Below are 21,496 nucleotides of genomic sequence, written 5' to 3' on the forward strand. Positions count from 1 at the left end.
TAAGTAAGTGGTTTTTAGTATAAAAAACTTCTGAATATTTCATGTTTTTACTGGAGGACAGGTGCACATGTTCAACAGCCAAAGCTCACTGTTTGCCAATTGCTAAAAAATCCTAAAAATAAACATCCATCATCCATTGACAAGAAAAATGGACAAGAAATGGATGACAGAAATGCAGAAAAATTATCAGTGTGAGTTAAATGTCAAATGAACTATGACTTAACTGTTTTTGAAAAAGTAAAAAAAAAAAAATCTCAGGAAGCACAAAATACTTGAAAATCTGCATAAAAATCCGTTCTTAAAGATGACTATTGACTCCTGTGTTAGCAATGTTAAAATGGTTTTACAAAATAAAAGCCTCTTTCTTTCATTTCTTATGAAGGGGGTGACAATTACTGTGTACAAAGTGAACTCATCTTATGTCCAGACCCCCATGACAAATTCAAGTGAAATCACTGTAACTGAGACTTCTCCAGAAAGAAAGGCTGTTCTGTGAGGACTCCCAGCCGGAGGTCCCACCTGTTGTTGCAGCAGCAGCAGCTTCTCTCCTCCGTGGAACTTCGCAGATCCACGTGTGGGCGGGGTGGGGAGGGGGAAGCCTCAGCAGCCAATCAGATTTGAGCGTCGCTGCTTCCCTATAAAGCCTCGGTCCGCTCCTCAGCTGCTGCATTCAGGCTCAGTGCGCTGCTCCTTCCTCATCCAGTCCACAAAGAATTCGATTTTTTATTATTTACAGCCACCGAGCCGCTTTGAGAAGGATACGGGATTAATTTAAACTACTCTGACTGAAACATTCGGACGATTGTGTCTCGGTTTTGTTGCTCTTCTTGTTCTGTTTTGGAGAGAAAAATGCGCCTCATCCAGAACATGAGCACCATTGCGGAGTATCCAACTCCTGAATACTCGGTGCCCAACCGTGTCATTAAAATAGCTGTTATAGGAGGCAGCGGAGTGGGCAAAACAGGTAAGAACATGATCAGATTTCATGCCTTGTATTGCACTTTTATCTTCTCCGGTATTGTGCGATTTAATTTCCTAATATTCTGTTTTGTTTTGTTTTCTTTTCTTTTTCTAGCACTCGTGGTGAGATTCCTGACAAGACGCTTCATTGGAGACTACGAGCGGAATGCTGGTGAGTTAAAAATCGATTATTTGGTGAATGAAACGGCCTTTCTTTCTTAATAAAATAGTGTTAAAGGTTGTTTTCCTCCTCCGTGTGTGCAGGTAATCTTTACTCCAGAGAAGTCCAAGTAGATGGAGAGCAAGTGATCATCCAGGTTCAGGACACTCCTGGTGCAGAGGTGAGATTATTTTACATCTCCTCATACAGCAAGTAGTTTTTTAGAAGTTCAAGAAGCCTGATTGGGAGAATATATGTTAAAGAGCTGAGGACAGTCCAATGCAAAGATAATACAGTCTAATTCACTGTCTGGCTGTTAAAATCATTCTCTCCACTGGGCTCGGCTCCAAAAACCAAACGTGTGTGTATATATTTTCCCTCCCTGAAGTAGAGCCCTTCATTCTGGCTGTCTAATCTCCCATTTAGGCTAATGGATGTCTGGGGCCACGGTAAATGATACCCTCATGCAGATCCAGACTCCTCAATCACCCACACCTCTCTGTTCTGCAGCAGTAATCCTATAGCTCCTGTCTGCCTCAGTCAGCATTCCAGTCATGACAAAAAAGATCAGCAGAAAGTCAGTCAGGAAGTGTTTAATCTGCTCTGGATTCGGTTTTTGTAACCATTCTGCCTCTTTCTGTCCTTCCCAGATGACTGATAATGGTATCAGCGTCCCTGACCATGTGAGCTGCTCTGTTCAGTGGGCTGATGCGGTGGTGTTGGTGTATTCAGTCACAGACCGTCGCAGCTTCGACTTGATGGATCAGCTGCACCAGCTGGTCGTCCGTACCGGCGGCGCCAACATGCCCCCGGTGATCCTTCTGGCTAACAAAGCCGACCTGCTGCACCTGAGGCGAGTCGACTCCCAGCAGGGCCCCTTGCTGGCAGGGACTCTGGGCTGCTCCTTCTACGAAGTGTCCGCCAGCGAGGACTACAACCAGGTGCACGGTGCCTTCCACAGGCTCTGCTGTCAGCTGGCCAAGCAGCCTCCACCCGCCTCCAGCTCCTCCCAGTCCTCCGCCAGCGGTGCCACGGAGAAGAGGCGCTCCCCTCTCATCCCCAGGCCCAAGTCTCCCAACATGCAAGACCTGAAGAGGCGCTTCAAGCAGGCGCTGTCGGCCAAAGTCAGGACTGTCACCTCGGTGTGAAGAGGAGGAAAAAAGAAGCTGGTCCAGAGTGGCCACAGAAAGAATGAAAGTGTTGAGGGCGGAGGAGAAGATCTCTCCAGTTGCGTCCTGTAGCAGCCTGCCTGAGGACGGCAGGTGTGGGATGAACAGTGGGAGCTTCTGTACAGCAGGGGGGCAGACGATGATGACCTCTGGGTGGGCACGAGTCTGTCCTGTCTGATAATGTGTGAAGAGAGAAGCAGCGAGGAGGTTCGACTTCTGTTCAGGGGGACAAAACAACACCTGAGGACACACAGAAGCAGCGAAGGGAGGCTGTCTGAACTGCAAACTCTACATTTAAAAATAAACCGTAAATCAGAGTTCTCCTGGCAACAGCAGTGTTGAAGGACTGCTTATTTTTAGCTGTGCTGCCCATTGTGGCTGCTCTTTATTCAGAGTCTGCTAAATGCTGCCATTATTACACCAACCACTTTAAACCAGAGCTCTGCGCAGCCACATGTGTGCTCAGTCTGTTGTTTTTTTGTCAGTTTCTGCAGTTTATTTTGATTTTTTTTGCAGCTTTTAAAACCTTAACATGATGAGGGGAGGGGCGGGGCAGCAGTATGTAGCATGCGTTGGTTGTCACTGATGCACTTTATAAAGAAAAGGAAAACTCCAAAGGGCCTGTTGTTATTTATTTGTTATACATTTCACCTTTTGTGCAGAATAAAATGATGAATTTGAACTGGAAAGTCTCTGCAGTTTTTGTTAAATGTGTTTATTGCAGATTTGGCTCAAGTCACCGCAGAAGAATTTGCCATATTTGTGCTGTATTTTTGTATTTGCAGCTTTTCAAAACTTTCACTCGTCCTTGGCTCTGATTAATATCACTGTGAAGGAGATGACGCACGCAGAAAAAGGTAGCCTGACCCATGAATAAACCAGTTCTTATGAAAAAAGGCTTTGATAACAGAACAACGATGAATAGGACCAAGACAATACGAGCATGACTGAGCTGTGGAGGAAACCGGAGCCGACAGTCGCTGTGGGAGAGTTCAAGTTCGTTTTCTCAGGGCTGACCTTGTTTTATTAGGGACTCCTGAGAGCTGCGAAGATGAGGAGAAAATTATATTTTCCAATAAAACCTGTGTAATTGCGTTAGAGGTCTGTTTATTTTCAAATCACAACCCAATTAGTGAATCCTGAATATTGTGCTCCAGCCGCAAAACACAGGATGTGAAGGACTGCGGCTCTCTGCGTTGCGAGACTCGTGCTGTTCGTGGTAGCAGGTGTGGAGGTGGGTGATTCACGTCGGAGGGAATAAAGAGAGCAGGATGGGCCGGAAGGTGTAGGTGAGTTCTAGGTGTGAGCAAACAATTGGCCTTAGCAGACAGCGTAAATTGATTTGTTAATTATTCTGGTCTCATTTGTCACCACACAACGGTGCGAGGTGTCAAAGCTAACAGAGAGAGTATATTCTCTCCAGCACAGCAGCAGCACTCCTGTTCGCACCTTGACTTCACACATATGGCCTGATTCTAATGCAACCTGGCCAACTAGCAACTGAGTCTCATGTATGCAAACACAAAAACACAGCATCACACGTGGGCCTCTGGAAAGCCTTTATTAACATTTGATGCGAGCTGTAGCTGTTGGAATTTTACACCTTGCGCTCAGAAAAGTGAAGTGGCCCTTCTGACAGATTTTAGCTACTGACATTGACACAAACAAGATAGGAATGTTGCTTCATTTGCATCTCATTTCCCTTTGCATCTCTGAATGCAATCTGATTTCTCCCACCCGTTTGCCAAGATGTTTGCGGCGCATGTGTTCGTCCACGTGCCTGCGTCTTCCACGTGACGGCCTTCTCAGACACCGATATCGGGCGCCAGTCTTTGGGTGCTGAACAGCAGCTCTGGGATATCCATCGGTCTTAGTAATCTGGTGGAGAGAACCAGCACCTGGAGCGGAGCACAACACATTCATTAAGGCTAAAACAGGCCTTGTGTGTAACCTGGCACTATTAAAGCAGACACGAATGTCAGTGAGTCATGTGCAAACGGGCATTCAACGGGGCGAAATAATCGGGTCCCGTAGCTTCTGTTTTTTGTAATTTGATTTTAATTGCTTCTGCTTTAGCTTTGAGCCTTGTTTGTTTTACTTTTTTAAGATCTCAAAAATCACCCTCCAACCAAAGTTTACCTTTTGAATGTAGCTGTGGGAATGCTATCACGTGTGAAGTTGTACATTTGTCACCGGTTTTAGGGAAAAGTATGAGTGTTTGGAACAACTTTCTAAAGGGCACGTGTATTTTCAACAAACGTGAAAGTAACTGGGATGTTTATCTAGACAAAGCACGTAAACTTGGCATCACGTTTACATGAGAAGGTGCGTGTCTGAAAGAGGCTTTAGAATTGGCTGGAAGCACCTGGGAGTCACGCTGTGCAGGTGTTTTTCTATGTAAAGAAGTAAACTAGCAGCACAGAAGCTTTCCTCTCCAGCCACGCAACTGTTGGATGAACAAGTGATAGAATTTCAGTGGAGATACAGGAATATTTTTGGATCTTTTCTTTGCTTTAAGGTTATATATATGGGCCTTTTTAGCCTTTATTGTAGTGGACAGTGGTGAGAGAGAGAGGAGACGTGGGGATAAGAGTGGGGAAAGGACATGCAGCAAATAAATGGGGGACTATAGCCTGTTTCTGGGTTGCCCACTCAACCAATTGAGCCATCAGGCTGCCCTTTTGAATCTTTCCTTGAATTAATGCTTTGCTATTTTCTACAGGGAGAATAAAGCTGAAGACATCACAACAATGAAATAGCACATTTGAAGTGATTTAGTTAAAAATAAAAAGCAAATGTGTCATCAAAAATGTAAAATTTGCACTAATCAGACAAAGTGTGGATTTCCACTGATGTAATGTCTGCTCTTTGAGTTTCTTTACAGCAATTCAACTATGATTCCTGATTGACACACTCTCCTCCTATCTGCTGGTGTTGAGATGAATCTGCTTAGATTCTGGGATGTGGGCTTTAATCTGAGGTGCGTCAATTGATTATTTCTGATGCTGCCAACTTTAACAAACTTCTCCTCTGCAGAACAGTCAAAGGCCGAATCGTAGTTTCCACATCCCCATTCCCAGACTGATGCAGGCTTTGACAGCAAACAGCGGACACACACACACAATACTATTCGTATTACAACAGGTTGGCCCTCTTATCTTACACAGGACTACACATAGGGCTCCTGTGGACATTTTGAAAAGGCAGGCTGTTACTTTTAACTTCATACATGATATGGCAGCTTGTTACAGATTGTGTCACTCTGTCAGTCTGATTATTCCTGAGGTGTGCGGATCAAACTGGGAGGACATATCACAGGATATCTGGAGAATTTAGGGACGGTCAGTGGAGAGCAAATCAAAGCACCTCTAAAGTAGGGCAGCCAGTACTGAACGTAGGACTCTTGTAAAGATGAATTGTTACGATGTGGACGATGGAAGATCCTCTGGTACTGGCTCTCCCTATTATGAGCACTCACTGTGAAGACTTTTGGTTCCTGAGTAGTTGGGGAACTTGTAGTACGTACAGCTCACTCTGTCAGTTTTTTGGGTTGGATGCAGGCATCTGCAATGAGGTCCACACAGCACTTTGTGGACTTGGGCTGATAACGAAATTTACATGAAGAGGACCATTGCGGACATGGAGATGTGAAAAGCATGAACTGGAGCTAACTTCCTGGAGAACAAGCAGCTTCCTCACAGCGTTTGAGGGTTTTTGTGACTGAACTTGAAGAAGCTTTCAAAGCTTTTGAAAATTTCTTGACTGACTGACCTTTATGTGTGAAAGCAATGATGGGATGTTGTTTCTCTTTGTGCATTTCAGCAGCTCAATACGGCTGATAGTGCCAAAAGGATTAAAGAAAGGCCCTTCAGACTAGGCCAGTGATTACCAACTGGCGGCCCGCGGGCCGAATCCGGCCCGCCGAACCGTCCAATCCGGCCCGCGACTGGATTCCAAAATTGTGAGGATCAAAGAGAAAATATCATGTGGTCCACACTATTAAAGCAGTCAGTCCAGTCATTATTAAAGGATCTGTTTTCCACATCAACTTTTCGTTTCGTGGCCTTAGAGAGTGCCATTTTACCCGTGTTAAGAGGCCTTTTCCTGTCACTTCTGCGGTGTTTCTTTTTCAAGTGCTCTGTGAATAAAGTTGACTTGAGATGAGGCAAAATATCTCTATCACTCCTAGTGGTTGACTGTGGTACAGGTGATAGGAGCACTGACTCATAAAGGCTAAAAATGCCTTCAGTTTTGTAATGAAATGGAAAAATATAAAAAAATAAACATCAAATAATAATATTATGCCAAAATTCGATTTTTATTTAATTTTTGTTTGAGGGTCCGCCCCCCAAAGTGACTGTCCGGTAAAATTCTGGCCCTCTGGCAAATATAGTTGGTGACCCCTGGACTAGGCTTTCTTATACTGCAGATAGTGTGCAATATTAGGCAAACATTGGTCACTCTAAGGAATCTAAAATCTAAAATATATTTTGATTTGGTTAACTTATATTTCTTTAACTACATAATTCTATATTTCATACTTTTGATGCTTTGATCTAAACATTTTAATGGTAGAGAGTATTGCATATGCAGTCATATATATGTATTATGATGCAGATATGGATCTAAAAGCAAAAATCTTTTCAATTTATCAATGACAGATGCACAAGACTACAGAGCTTGATGTACACACTCCTGCAGTGCTGTAGTCAGAGTAAGAACTACAGTCCTATTATGTTGTATAACAGAGAAGCTCTGTGTTGCTTTAACTCTCGGTCAGCACCTAAAATTGGCAACAGGCCTGTTTGCAGTGGCAGAGTGAGTATGTTTCTGCGGAATTTTGTCCAAGTGAAAGACCGAAACTTTGCAGCTTGTTTTCAGTCCTCTTGAGTGTTTGCTCCCCAGACATCATGCGTCCTCGCTTGCTTGCACACGGTACGTTGCACATGTATGTTCTAGGGTCAGAGTGTGTGTGTGCTCAGGTCTATGTGTGTGGGCCAGCAGGTTATTATATAAGCTAATCTTTATTCGCTTCTCCTGATTACAGATGGAAGGCTTTGATCGTTGCCAAGCCTTTCATTGCCTCTGGCCTCCTTCTCAAAGCCTTGTATTAACACAAACTCACATTACCCAGCCTGACGTCCCTCTTCGCCTTCCTCGCGCTCCTCTCACCCAGAGGAACCGCATTCATCTGCATGTTTTGCCTCTCGGTGTGGACTGCATGTGTAATTAGCACTTAAACTGTCCAAACACAGGCAGGCAGACACAACATCTCGTGTATGCAATTACTGCAATAATACATGTAAAGGTCAGATGATGCTCTCTCTCCTTTACACCCGATCTGAGCCCCCAGTGTAAGTAGGTCAGTGATTATGCTCGCTCACATTCTTTGCCAGAACCGGTCTGAAATCTGTCTGAAGGGGACACTTTAGACACCTGCTCTCCAAGGCTCACCTAAATGTGCCAAATGAGTCACTCCAGTAATCGTTCTCTGTGAATATTTCATTTTTCAGGGTGACAAAGATGATTCAGTTCAGCTCAGTATCAGTTCAGTTCTGCAGACTCCACTGAACGTGTACACTGACGATGGCTTCACTGGGTTAAAGTTCCCAGTGAAGTTTACAGCTTCAAAGTTTTGCATTTCGAGAGACGGCATGAATACTTTTGGTGAAAGGCTGCTTGTAGATTACTTGTGTTAGGGTAGCAAAACAGACTGAGATTCATCTACTCATAATGAGCGTCTGCATTATATTCACTAGACGGCATTAGTATTTGATCTATCTTTAAGATGAACTGAAGACAGTGGTTGTAGTCGCTCAGACTACTCGATGTCCACCCAGATGACTTGTCAGGTTGCTCCTCTACTGGTTTACAGTGCAAAAGATCCAACAGTCACATGTATCACTTTGTTTTTAAAGTTTTATCAGTTTACTGTGTAACTTTCTGAAACAGACAATCTGTCTTCCGCATCGACTTCACATCATGACTGGCAAGTAATGAGCCTGAGATTGAACTTCTTTAGGTAGACTCTCTTCTCATCTGTTGCACATTATTTTGCTGAACTTTATTTTTCTAAACTTTTAATGTCAAATCAGTCCTTTCCCATGTGATTAAACAATGTCATGTCTACATCCTTTCTACAACAAAGGAATCAAAAAAGAAAAACAAAAAAGTGAATGAATCCATTAGTCTCTTGAGAGGATAGAAATATGGGGTGTTAAAGAGTAGAAGATGTCAGAAAGAAGACCAGTTGTTTGCCAACTGCTGAAAAAAAAACTCAAATAAGATAAAGAAACAGGCAAAACATTGTCCATCTATGACAGAAAAATGTGATAGAAGTCTTCAGTAATTGTTTTCAATTGGACAAGTTGTAATTATTCTTTCTCACTAGCTGGTGTTGGACATGTTTCATGCCGTCTGGAGACAATTACGACCGAATCAGAAACAGTTGATCAGTCATGTGACCTAAATGTTTGCTACTTTCGTTGTTCTGAAAATTTGTGTCAGTCTCCAGTGATGAATCTGAACTCCTTGAAAAAAGTCAAAAGAAACCCACCTCAAGCAAACACAAAATGTTTTTCTAGAAATTTGAGAACATTTTAAAATATTTTTATAGTTCTTTCCATTTACTTTTTCTGATGCAATTCTTTAAAATTTGCTAATGTTTTGTCTAGCAGTAATGTTACAGTAGTTTTACAAAATAAAAGTCTCAGTCTTTCATATTTTTCTGAGGATATATGTCTATATACTGCATATATCTTCCATTTTATACTCACTGTTCAGACATTTTACACTGCTTATGTGTGGATACTGAAACAGACGGAAACAGCTGATCAGGCATGTGAGTTAAATGTTTGCTTCGACAAAACTTAAGTTTTTTTTCTCAAGTCAAAACCTACCTCAAGTGGCTGTAAAAGCTTTTTATTTTGCAAAGGTTGGTTACATTTAAAAGAAAGTTGTTTCCATTCATAAGTTTCGAAAGTGGCACTTTAAGATGTGCACAGAATTACAGTATGGAGTAGTGGTGTATGACTATGTAACAAAGCACCCCTGGTAAACATGACTAACTCATGACTACTCACCTGTGTCCCTGGCTTGTGTGTGCTCACGATCTCTTTGATCAGACGAAGCTCTGAAGGTGTGACTCCACCAACCAGGAAGAGGAACAGCAGAGGGTTGTCATTCGGATGTGGACGGGTTACCTGGAGAAAAGATGGGCGCTATAATTTGTCTCTGATATTTTTATGCCCTCAAGAGTTGTTGATTCTGTTCCTAATATAGACCGGCCTGTGACATAAACCCATTTTGAGGGGAAACACTTTATATCATTTCCTCTCCATGTTATGATCTGTGCTTCTCTGTGAGTCACCGCTCAGCCAGACACCAGCTAATACTGACAACACTGGGCTCTGCAGCCGCCGGCGCTGCGAACAAAGCTCAGGGGGTGAAGCCTCCTCACACTGGTGTCATGATGGCTAACACGTGGACATGAAAGCAGGTGTACCCGCACACTTGTGCAACACATGCACAAACACAAACAAATATCCCACATCACCAGCGTTAGGAAGCTCTCACAGTCTCACATATTTGCTACAATACTATTAACTGCCATTTAAAGGTGTCTTCTAACAGCAGTGTAAGGTTTGGGGTTTCTGCTGAGGGTGAGTGGCTGCCGGGGAATAATGGCTCCCTGCTATTGGTCGGCGGGCAGCAGTCAGGACAAGCCTTTGAATGCTAACGGAGCAATCACAGCTGCAGGGGGTGGACCTACAAAGAGAGTGGCTGTACACGTGAAGCAGCAGCAGGCTGGACCGAGGCATGTCGAGGATGATTCAACATGTGTTTCCTCGAAAAATGCGTGAACTAATGCCTTCTAGTGCGCTCTCCTCATGTCATGTGTTGGATCCTGACACAGATCTGCTTGCCCTTGTAGACATCACAGACAGCTCCATGTGCAAGTAGATCACCACCTGTGTTTGCTGATCTATAGACACGCTGTGCGAACCATGTGTGCTGCCATGGGATGGACACAGAGGGAGGAGCTGTGGGCTGAAATGTGCTACACACTGTGTGAATAAGGAGAAGAAAACACTCTGAATATAAAGGAGTAATAAATTTTGCCCTTGATACAAATTATTTGACAAAGCAAACTGCTGGAAGGGAGCTGCTTTTGTCTTCAAATCATACATCCACTAAACCAGTGATTCCTAACTGCTCTTGCCTTTTCCTTTTACCTCAGTTCACTACTTACATGTAAATCAAAACTAAGCACAAGGAGATAATTTTCATCTAATCCCAAGAGCTTTGTGTTCTGATGTATTGTTTAGTCTTTAAATTTAATTAGAAATAATAAATAATAAAATGACTCAAATCCAGCAGTATGTAGCTAAATTACGTGAACTAAATTAGGACTGAAACTATCTTTACAGTAGAGCATGTACGTTTGTCTGATAAAGGAACAGTAAAATACAACAACAAAAGTTGTTTTCAAGCTAGACTGAAGTTCAGTACATCCATTTTTTTCTGCTTATATGAGTTTGGTTCAAGTCATTTTGGGCATCCTGGTCCCCAAGATGTTCCCAGGTCTGATGAGATACACACGTGGACAAAATTGTTGGTACCCCTCAGTTAAAGAAGGAAAAACCCACAATTCTCACTGAAATCACTTGAAACTCACAAAAGTAACAATAAATAAAAATTTATTGAAAATTAAATGATCAAAAACAGCCATTACTTTTGAATTGTTGATTAACACAATTATTTAAAAAAACAAACTAATGAAACAGGCCTGGACAAAAATGATGGTACCTCTATAAAAGATTGAAAACTATTTGACCAGAGTGACATGATTAACTCAGGTGTGTCATTTAATTGACATCACAGGTGTTTCCAAACTCATAATCAGTCAGTCTGCCTATTTAAAGGGAGACAAGTAGTCACCCTGCTGTTTGGTGAAAAGGTGTGTACCACACTGAACATGGACAACAGAAAGCGAAGGAGAGAATTGTCCCAGGACATCCGAAAAAAAATGATAGACAAACATCTTAAAGGTAAAGGCTATAAGACCATCTCTAAACAGCTTGAAGTTCCTGTGACAACAGTGGCTCATATTATTCAGAAGTTCAAGACCCACGGGACAGTAGCCAACCTCCCTGGACGTGGCTGCAAGAGGAAAATTGATGACAAATTGAAGAGACGGATCGTTCGAATTGTATCCAAAGAGCCCAGAGCAACCTCCAAAGAAATTAAAGGTGAACTCCAAGGCCAAGGTACATCAGTGTCAGATCGCACCATTCGTCGTTGTTTGAGCCAAAGTGGACTTCATGGGAGACGACCAAGGAGGACACCACTGTTGAAAAAAACTCATAAAAAAGCCAGACTGGAATTTGCAAAAATGCATGTTGACAAGCCACAAAGCTTCTGGGAGAATGTCCTTTGGACAGATGAGACCAAACTGGAGCTTTTTGGTAAGGCACATCAACTCTATGTTCATAGACTCAAAAACCAAGCATACAAAAAAAAGAACACTGTCCCTACGGTGAAACATGGAGGAGGCTCAGTAATGTTTTGGGGCTGCTTTGCTGCATCTGGCACAGGGTGTCTTGAAAGTGTGCAAGGTACGATGAAATCTGAAGACTATCAAGGCATTCTGGAGAGAAATGTGCTGCCTAGTGTCAGAAAGCTTGGTCTCAGTCGCAGGTCATGGGTCTTCCAACAAGACAACGATCCAAAACACACAGCCAAAAACACCCAAGAATGGCTGAGAGAAAAGCGTTGGACTATTCTAAAGTGGCCTTCTATGAGCCCAGATCTGAATCCCATTGAACATATGTGGAAGGAGCTGAAACATGCCATTTGGAGAAGACACCCATCAAACCTGAGACAACTGGAGCTGTTTGCTCATGAGGAGTGGGCCAAAATACCTGTTGACAGCTGCAGAACGCTCATTGACAAATACAGAAATCGTTTAATTGCAGTGATTGCCTCAAAAGGTTGTGCAACAAAATATTAAATTATGGGTACCATCATTTTTGTCCAGCCCTGTTTCATTAGTTTGTTTTTTTTAAATAATTATGTTAATCAACAATTCAAAAGTAATGGCTGATTTTGATTATTTAATTTTCAATAAATTTTTATTTATTGTTACTTTTGTGAGTTTCAAGTGATTTCAGTGAGAATTGTGGGTTTTTCCTTCTTTAACTGAGGGGTACCAACAATTTTGTCCACGTGTGTATGTGATCCTCCCAGTAGGTTCTGCTTCTACCCTTGGTTCTCCTCCCAGTTGGACGCGACTGAAAAACCTCCAAAGATACATTCGTCTTGCTAGTTGAAGCAAATTGTGCCCTCTCAGTGTGAGGTGTCATCTGACTTCTTCTGGTGTTGGTTATACAGCAGAACTACCGCTGAACTGACTCGAAGGAACAGGAGACAGATCTCCAATATGGCTGCAACTCTGTTAATACAAAGTCTAAACCTGACACAAACTATTTGGGTGCAGACTGTTTAAGATGGCAGTTTGAAGCAACGCTGTGTTGTCTTTCAGTCAGTCATAATCCAGACAGCAGCGTCCACTGTGCTTAATTATACAAACCGCAGAGTTCACAGTAGGCTCTGTTGTTAAAAATAGAAGCTTTATAGGAGTGTTTTATTGCATAAAGGGTGTGCACTGTGCTCCGGTGGAACACTCCGGGTTCAGGTTTATAGGCTGAGTCTGTCTGAGTTAGTGGTTCATGGGCCAAGTTTTTGAATTTGTGTAAAACCAGGCCACAGTTACACAACCTGCCTAATTCCACCCTCTGGGTAATCATCAGTTTAAGCAAGAGCAGATGTGGAAAAATTAGACTGAGTATAGCGATTTGCTCTGTGGCAGCTGAAGGTTATTCACAAAGAAAAAATTACATGTTTGTTTGAGAAATAAAATAATATGGATAAGGAACGAATATAACCCAAAAAAATCAGGTCACTAGGTCTTTTGCTGCTTTCAAAACTTTGGGAAACAAAACAACACCAAACAAGAACAATTGAAAGAATGAGTCAACTAATGCTCAAGCAGTCTGTGTATAAATCGTGTTAATTACAACCAACAGTCTACAAGCTCTACGAATCCAACGACATGAGTTTTAAAGGTTGAATTGGTGCTAAAATGGTTTATTAGGTAAAAAATACATTTTCTTGTCATTGAAATACTTTCTGCTTCTCTTTGTTTATCGGGATCCCATTTGCTACCCTGAGCTCCACAATCTGAAAATAAATCACCAAAACGTATCAATCTCTTCCTAAATAACAAGCAAAGGTAATACCAACAAACTGGCATCAGTCTATAGCAGAGCTAAGACGTATTTTTATGAATTTCCTCATGTTTGAAATGCTGATCGCGTGCGACAGTTTGTTCCAATGTGAAGACGCTCTGAATATAACAAATTTTTAAATAGAAAATTACGTTTTGGGGAAAGCATTACCAGATTGGAGTTACTTGATAAACCTATGAAGTGGCTGTGTATTAGAGCTTGGTATTGCATTCTGATCCTGCTATGCTCATGAACCTGAACCTCACAGCGAGCTGGTGTCATCTGAGGATTATGATTTGCCTCAAAAGTAAATGTGATTCTCTGAAGCTGTGACCTGATGTAGCTTTAACTGTGAGCTGCCTCCTTGCTTTTGAAGGCACCTCATTCAGATTCAAACTTGAGGTCACTGCTGCTTTATAATCTCAGTTTAGCTAATAATCTTTGTGCTTAGATCAGCTTTTAATTCCATAGCTGCATGACTTCTTTTTTGGCATATAACTCATCTTACACGTTTGGAACATATATATTTAACATTTACAATGATCTTATATGCATTAAAATAGATTTTCATACAAAATATAATCTATGGTTGATTATATAAGCATTACATAATTTTGCTTTTCAACATCATGTACAGATTTTCGACAACTGGTCACCAAAGTCCTGCAGCTGTGGCAGCTTACTGTTACACATTGGCTTACCTTTGCAACACGGATCCTGATCAAGGGTGCACAATTTCATGTTATGTCACCCATAGTTGCCAGGAACTGAACCAATAATAAAATTCTATATTTCTATGGGCGATAAAGGTTTTGTGCTTGGTGCAGAGAGGTCTTTGCCATTATGTAGATGTTAATTGAGCACTTAAGTTTTTTGTGGGTAAGTCAATGGAAATTTCTTCTGGATTTTTCGGGACAAGAACTTTTTTCTTCACACCAATAGTGCCTCTCCTTGACCAGTTATATTGAAAAGCAATAGCATAAACGGGCAAACAAAGAAGTGTTTGGCGGACACAAATTGATAAGCACACCTGTGCTGGTCATGGCAAAATTTGATTCAATTTCACTCTAAATTTGATCACTGAAGCATATTTCTTGTCTACATATTATATTAATATAAAAAAAAAACATAGATCTTTAAAGGAAAACAGACATTATTTCTAAGAGGAGTGTCTTTCCCTGGTTTACCAAACCAAACCAGCTGTTAAAATAGAAATGTATCCTTTTTGGAGGTTTACTGGTTGGTGGATATGAAAATACTCTTGACCATGACTGTTTTCTAACTGGTTGGCATGAAGATAAAAATCAGATTGACCTTAGTGTAGAAAATACAGACTGAAATGCTAAGGATTTTGATTATTTGTCCTGCAAGTGCAAACAAACCACACTGAATGTTCAGACATGGGAAGTTTACTGAGCAAACTGAGATAAGGTCATTTTGAAGCAGTAGAAGATAGCACTTCTTCTGTCTACAGCAGGTAGTTGCAAGATGTGACGCAGCTGAACCCAAACGTATTTATTTATGAACGTCGTCTAACCTTCATGAACATGCTGAAGCCGGTCTTCAGCAGGTCTGTGAGGCCCCCAGACATGTGCTCGATGTCGGGACATTCAAGTCGGTCGGGGTGGAAGACTTCCTCCAGGATCTGCCGCAGAAAAGGACGGTATGTGGCCTGCAAGACATAAACATGAAACACATAATCGCGGCTGTTTCTGTTGTTAGCTAACAATCGCTTTCTACAACACAATTTTGTTTTTATATAGAGAGATGGGTGAAGGGTGAGATTCTGCTGTAACAGCCTGATTATGTGTGTTCAGATTGGTAATTGATGAACTGTTGCTGCTGTTTGTTTTCCATGCTGTGGCCTGCTTTTAGCCTCTACATGTTTGTGTGAACGGCTGTGGGTGTGAGACGGTGGAGTTAGAAGGAGCTCTGCTCAAACAAACAGGCTGCTGCCTATTGAGTCACTATGGGATGAAGAGCTTAAACACTGATAAAAGAATCCTGCACTGTTAGATTTGCCTAAAAATAGCACCTAGTTCAATCATGATTGGGTGATAAAGGTGATAAACCAAATGTAAAACGAACCCCTGCCAGAATAATGCAAACCACAATTATGTAATGATCAAAACGCCCAGAAAAGATAATGGGATATTACTGCAATGTTAAAGAGTGTTGGTAACTTGTACTTATTGTTTTTATCCACTGTCTCTTGGTTGATTCCTATTGGTCGGATAATTGGTGGTGTTATTTTCATAAGGACTGAAGTGCTACATCAATAAGATTTAAAGACTTTTCCATTACTTTGGATGGTGGGAAGAATCTGTGAACAATGCCATGTTTTAGGAAGCTTGGACAACCTAATGGAGTCAACTAAATTTATTTATTTTTTTAACATTTACTCTGAATCAGCTCCAAACTAATTGAACTTCTGTCAAACAAGTCAATGGCGTGACTTCATTTTGATCAAACAGATGGCCAAAAAAGTTGAGCTGTGATGTACAGTAATTTGTACATCACAGTTCACCAACCAACATGGTAAATTATCTAAAAATGGCAGGACAACTTAGTTTTTTTTTTTTAGCTCAGATCACAAGATAATGTAGTTCTATTTTCAGAAATCATATGACTATGGTTGCTCTGCTCTGCTCTGACTCAGCTCATATAATTAAAGTTTAAAATAATGAGGTTAAAATGATTTAATATGCTGCAAATCCCAGTTTTAAAGTTTTATTTAGAATTAATTTAGGCTAAAAAGACCAACAGGCATGGTGTACTCAGTGTACTGTGGCAGATTTCCTCCCCCTGAGACCACTTTAATGAAGAGCAGGTACAGTTGTTTGTTTAGTTTAAGCGGGTGCAGATGTGGAAGAAATTAGGCCGAGTGTAGCGATTTGCTCTGTGGTAGATGTATAGTATTCACAAAGCAAAACTGATGTGTTTGTTAGAGAAAAAAATCATTTGGACAAGGATGTATAAAAAAAAAATCAGGTCACTGATGCTTTCAAAACTACGACAAACAGACTGAACACCTGAAAGAATGAGTCAACTGATGATCAAGCAGTCTATGTATAAACTGTGTATAATTACAACCAACAATTTACACTGTGTACAAAAACAACCATTTGGATTAAAGTGGTTTATTAATAAATCTCAAAGGTGCTTTCTTGCCATTTAAATGCTTTATGTTCCCCATTAGTGTTTGCTTCCCTGGGTTCTACCATCTAAAAATACATCACTAAAACATATATGAGTATTTATCAAAGTTAATACCAACATAAGCACTATCATTCTAGACGAACAGCAGAACAGCAGAATCTCCTTCATGTATGGCCAGTTGTATAGCACAGCTAAGATGTATTTTGATGCACCTCTTCATGTTAGGGATGCTGCTGATTCTCTGACAGTTTTAGTCACTACATTTTTTTTTGTTTACTCCAGCCTTAGTTATTAGTGTCAGCCAGGATTATTTTTGCAACAGAAAGTAGTTGTGAAATGTCTCTACAACAACTGGCTGACTGACTGTGAATTTTGGTAAACACATCAACGTCCATCTGAGGACAAGAGTGTGTTTATGCGCTGATGAAAAATCTTGATCCTCTGAACACAAACACATTGACAGCAACATATGACATAACCTGCTGCTCCATAACAGGCACCTGGCCCACTTTTCCATAGGTTTGAACAGCCTCGTTTTCTTACACCCTACAGTTCACTTCTTCCCCACTTACTTTGATAGAGAAATGCTGGAGTTTCAGTGAAACGCATGTGCTTTGTTGAATGAACGACCGCAGAACCACAAGTGAGACCTCATTAATACCTTCGAATGTTCTTACAATGTGATCCACGACAAAAAAAAATATCTTTAATGGTAACGGAGACTTTTTCCGCCCTGCTACACAGGAAAAAAATGTACCATTTATAGTCCTCTAAGCTCGCGGATGAAGAATGCAAGGCAGATGTTTTTTTTCTTAGGAGTCAAGTTTGCTGTCTCAGAGAACAATAAAGATCCAGATAAGACTTGGCAGAGCTTTATTTGAATACTCTGAATAGCACAAGTCTAAATAAACATGCTGAATATGTTCCAGTGCTGCAACGATGGAAAACGTTCATCTTTTTACATGAGGCTAAAGATAGTGACACATCAAGGCCAAAATATGAACCACATAAGGACCGCACCTGATTATTTGGATGTTGCCAAAGAAACACATTCAGACGAGCACAACTCTACCAATCTGTTGATTCAAGCATTTCAAACACACACACCTACACACATGATGTTGTCCATGCTCATGTCTGCAGGCGTTTCTGCCCACAAGCATCCTTTTTATGTATCATTCTTCACTGATTCCTCACAACCTCCCACTCCTCTAGTCCCGGAGCAGAACCCAAATTAGGCTTGTGGAAATCCTGCAATCAGAATTACATAAACTAACATATACCTCCACCAAGCATTAGTTTGCTGCATGGCTCATCCTTCACAAACTAACCTTGGAGTAAACACAGTAATGATTCACCTCCAGCTAAACACCGCGCTCATACACAGCAGTATCACAGGCATAAACAACAACTCTAACTCACGGTCACGCACCTTTCATTTTCATTTGATTTCCAAAAAAGCTAAAAGTAATCCCATTAAATCACCGCCTCAAAACACCCACATGATTAAAACAATGTTAGAATTAATCATATGATAATGCCACTGCTTAAATATTCCTCTGCACACACAAACATGTGCATGGACACACACCCCCTCACATGCGAGGATCAGGTTCCCCCACGAGTTTTATTGGCATCGAGGTAGATCAACGAATTAGTGCTCCAAAACAGCATGGAGGCAAAATGAAAAACACAGAGCAGAGAAAACAAGTTAAAAATGAAATGAATATGTAACTGTGCATTTCACGTAAACCACCAGACCAAAAAGTGCTTTCATTTTTGTTAATAAGGGTTAGTTCACTCAAAATACTAAATCTATTGCAGTTTCTAGCCATGAATAAATCAGTGAAACACACTCTCTTGAATACAAGACAGCTGTAATGAAAACAGATTATATTCTGTGACCTGGTTCAAAAAAATAAAGGTCCTATATGGTAAAATTAAACTCACTTTGATTGTGTTTTGTATGCCTTACAAACTTGTAAGTATTAAATAAAAGCAGTGAAAATATGAAAACATTTACAACTGCCGTTCCTCTGGCCTCCTCCCATCAACTAGGTCCCAGAATTTTATTCAGTTTCTGCATCGAAGCTGAGGAACCACTAACCATCAAGTTAAAAATCTGCATAATCCCACCATCTTGTTGCCTGCTGCTTCTAGCAGAGGTAATCAGAATGAGTGGCTGCCTTAGCTCAGGTTTATTTACTTTTTAGAGCCCCTTCTGCTAACCCTAAAATATCTCAGCTGTCATCAAAGGTCACCAAATATTCTACTTTTGGATGCAAGAGTCTTTATGCACTCCCAGTATCTGAGGAACTGAATTGAATAGCTTTAAATTTTGATGGCAATATCATCACAAGTATCAGAAAATTCTTTGTGTTCATAGGCCATCATTAGCTTTAACTGTTTGCTTGCATGTCAGCACTACGTGGAAACTGTAATGTCGTGGGACATTTGGAGACGGTGTAAATTTTAATAGCGATGTCAAACCAATAAACAAGGACTAGGTGGGTTACTGTGTTTTCATGTCATCTGTTGTGCTACAGTGACACAAACTCAGCTGTGATTGAACTGTGTTTGCTTCTCTCCTGCTCTCTGTGCTCATATATACTGAATTTTCATACAGTCCAATTCCCAATTGTCCTCATTTATATTTTATATATATTACTGTTCCTGTTGTCAGACAGTAGAATGAGCACCTAATAGTGACTGTAAACTGTAAAGGAGCTATTAAGACTACATTAAGAAAACATGTTAACTTGAAGTCACTTCAGTGTAATTTCACAATCTGCTCCTCTGCAACACTACAATCTAGATTTTATAATCGCAACTTTGTCTGACAAACTCACCACATAGAGGAGACAAAAAATAACAGTTTAGGTGTTATTTCCATGTCAGATGCTCACTCGGAGACAAAGTCAGAAGGGGATGTCTAGAATGTCTTTGTCTCGTGCACTTATTCATGCCTGTGTCTGCTGCTGAGTGCCGTCCTGTCAGTCATAGAGACTCTTCTTCCTGAATGGGAACTGGACAGCAGCAGCTAAGCTATATTTGAAGTTACAGATACTAAAACAGCCAGTTCAGTACAATATTTACAGTATTTTGAGCTGAAAAACGAAGACGCATTCTGGGGGCATGTGAGACTTTCATTAATTTGCTGAAAAAGGTCAGAATGTGGGCGCTGATATTTAGCTAGTGAGAATAGTTAGCACGTCCCAGATTTACCATCCTCCCCATCTGAACCTTGCCCTCCATTTCTTATTGTCCTGTGCGCAATCACACAAGCACAAATAGACTCAGAAAAATTAGAATAGAATTTAAAAGAAAATCTAACTCAGTCTGTGGCCTCTTTTTGATCTTCTATTTTGGACTTTGCTTCAATTGAGAGAAAGAAAAACAAGCTTTTACACGTTTTTCTGTGCTTCATTCATGAATAATTAATGAAATTCCAAATTGTGTTTTCATTTCAGATATTGGATTTTCAACTGAATATAAAAAGAACTGAAAGATACAAAGACTGCAAAGCTTTTGCTGAAGTTCTATTCTAGTTCCAAGAATGTTTCACTCAGCTGTCAGCTTCTTTTTATTTATGACCATATTTTTGGCCAAGAGACAAAATTATGAAATCAAAACTTTCATGGGCTAACCTTTAAGGTCCTGGTCTATAATTTTCTGCAAAAGCTGCCTCAACACAGCAAAGGACAGCAGTGATGAAGCCGCTACCCTTGACTATGTATCCCAAAAGGCTGGAGCTTTTCATGAGGACAAAGCCAGTCAGAGAGGTCTGTGTCGGTTACATAAGCTACAAGACACAGACGAGTGTGAAGAGGCTCTTAAAGTGAACTCCCTCTCTGTGCTGTATGCTTCTGTGACGTAAACCGGAGAGGAACAAAGGCAGCGAAGGTCAGAGGGCCTCTGCTAAATCTGTACCTGTGTTACTGCCACAGAAGGAGCGCACAGTAGAAGAAAATAAAAAACAAAGCACCTTATGAGACAATTTTGACTAAACATTCTTTTGTTTTTAAGTCTGCTGGAGAACACCGTCACGTCACTGTGGCTGTGTTAGTGGGTCATAGTTAATATATGAGCGTCCTCTGCAAAGCAAACCAGCCTAGCAACAAAAAGTGTGTGTGTGTTTTGTGTCTCTCACCTGGTGAACCCCGTCACTGGCAGTGTAGACGGAGCGCAGCTGCTTCAGGTTGTCTCTGGTGTGGCTCAAACCTCGAAGGGTTTCGAACATCTTCTGTACTGTAGAATGGGCTCGCTCTGTGGTCAGCTCCGCAGGGTTTGCACAACCTAATACAACAAAACACACATAAACATGTACACTTTCCAATTGAAAAGACAGTTACAAACCAAAATATAGCCGTAGTGTGACATAATAGGAAATCAGTGTGCAATTCTTAGCATTTGTGAAAGAAACTGTTTGAAATTTTCTAAAAAAGAATCGGACCACATGCTGCTTCGAAAGTAGGCTAAAGAAACCTAAATGTGCAAGAAAAGCTTGTATCTGCAAAAGCAATTGGCCAGAATTCTAGCATGTTGCCTTTTTGTGGGTAATTTTCTCAGCTGGGTGTGCACTGAAACCAATTATCAAGGTAAATGCATGGGAGCAAGAGGACAAGAGCTCCTTTATTTGAGTCGAAAGCACTGCAGTCTAATCAAAAGTTAATGTCCCCTCCTTTCTGAAGAACTGCGCAAGGAAGCAAAGACTTGCTGGGAAATAAATCTGAAATGACAGAGCACAAGATAAAAGAGGA

The 21,496-nt window shown here is 41.0% G+C and overlaps 2 protein-coding genes across 2 annotated transcripts in view; one reads left to right on the top strand and one right to left on the bottom strand.

The window, feature by feature from the left end:
* The first annotated feature begins 655 nt into the window (after nucleotides 1–655).
* Nucleotides 656–2,971, top strand: rasl11b (RAS-like, family 11, member B). The gene is made up of 4 exons (XM_022203035.2): nucleotides 656–964; nucleotides 1,076–1,132; nucleotides 1,225–1,301; nucleotides 1,771–2,971. The coding sequence occupies exons 1-4, from the start codon at nucleotides 850–852 to the stop codon at nucleotides 2,266–2,268; spliced, it is 747 nt and encodes a 248-aa protein (XP_022058727.1). The 5' UTR covers nucleotides 656–849; the 3' UTR covers nucleotides 2,269–2,971.
* An 866-nt stretch (nucleotides 2,972–3,837) lies between these two features.
* The window catches only part of scfd2 (sec1 family domain containing 2), a 101,933-nt gene continuing 84,274 nt past the window's right edge, over nucleotides 3,838–21,496 (bottom strand). Inside the window, exons 6-9 of the mRNA XM_022203034.2 lie at nucleotides 20,887–21,032; nucleotides 15,115–15,249; nucleotides 9,372–9,491; nucleotides 3,838–4,187 (exon numbers count right to left, since the gene is read on the bottom strand). Coding sequence (XP_022058726.2) covers nucleotides 4,095–4,187; nucleotides 9,372–9,491; nucleotides 15,115–15,249; nucleotides 20,887–21,032 — 494 coding nt within the window. The 3' untranslated portion in view covers nucleotides 3,838–4,094. The remainder of the gene's footprint in view (nucleotides 4,188–9,371; nucleotides 9,492–15,114; nucleotides 15,250–20,886; nucleotides 21,033–21,496) is intronic.

This window comes from Acanthochromis polyacanthus, chromosome 4 (assembly GCF_021347895.1).
Source record: "Acanthochromis polyacanthus isolate Apoly-LR-REF ecotype Palm Island chromosome 4, KAUST_Apoly_ChrSc, whole genome shotgun sequence".
Taxonomy (NCBI): Eukaryota; Metazoa; Chordata; class Actinopteri; family Pomacentridae; genus Acanthochromis; species Acanthochromis polyacanthus.

Excerpts from the sequence above, each read along its gene's own strand:
- rasl11b (XM_022203035.2), top strand. The coding sequence starts at position 850 with ATGCGCCTCATCCAGAACATGAGCACCATTGCGGAGTATCCAACTCCT. Across the intron at positions 965-1,075 it reads CAGCGGAGTGGGCAAAACAG|CACTCGTGGTGAGATTCCTG; the intron begins GTAAGAACATGA and ends TTCTTTTTCTAG. Across the intron at positions 1,302-1,770 it reads AGGACACTCCTGGTGCAGAG|ATGACTGATAATGGTATCAG; the intron begins GTGAGATTATTT and ends TGTCCTTCCCAG.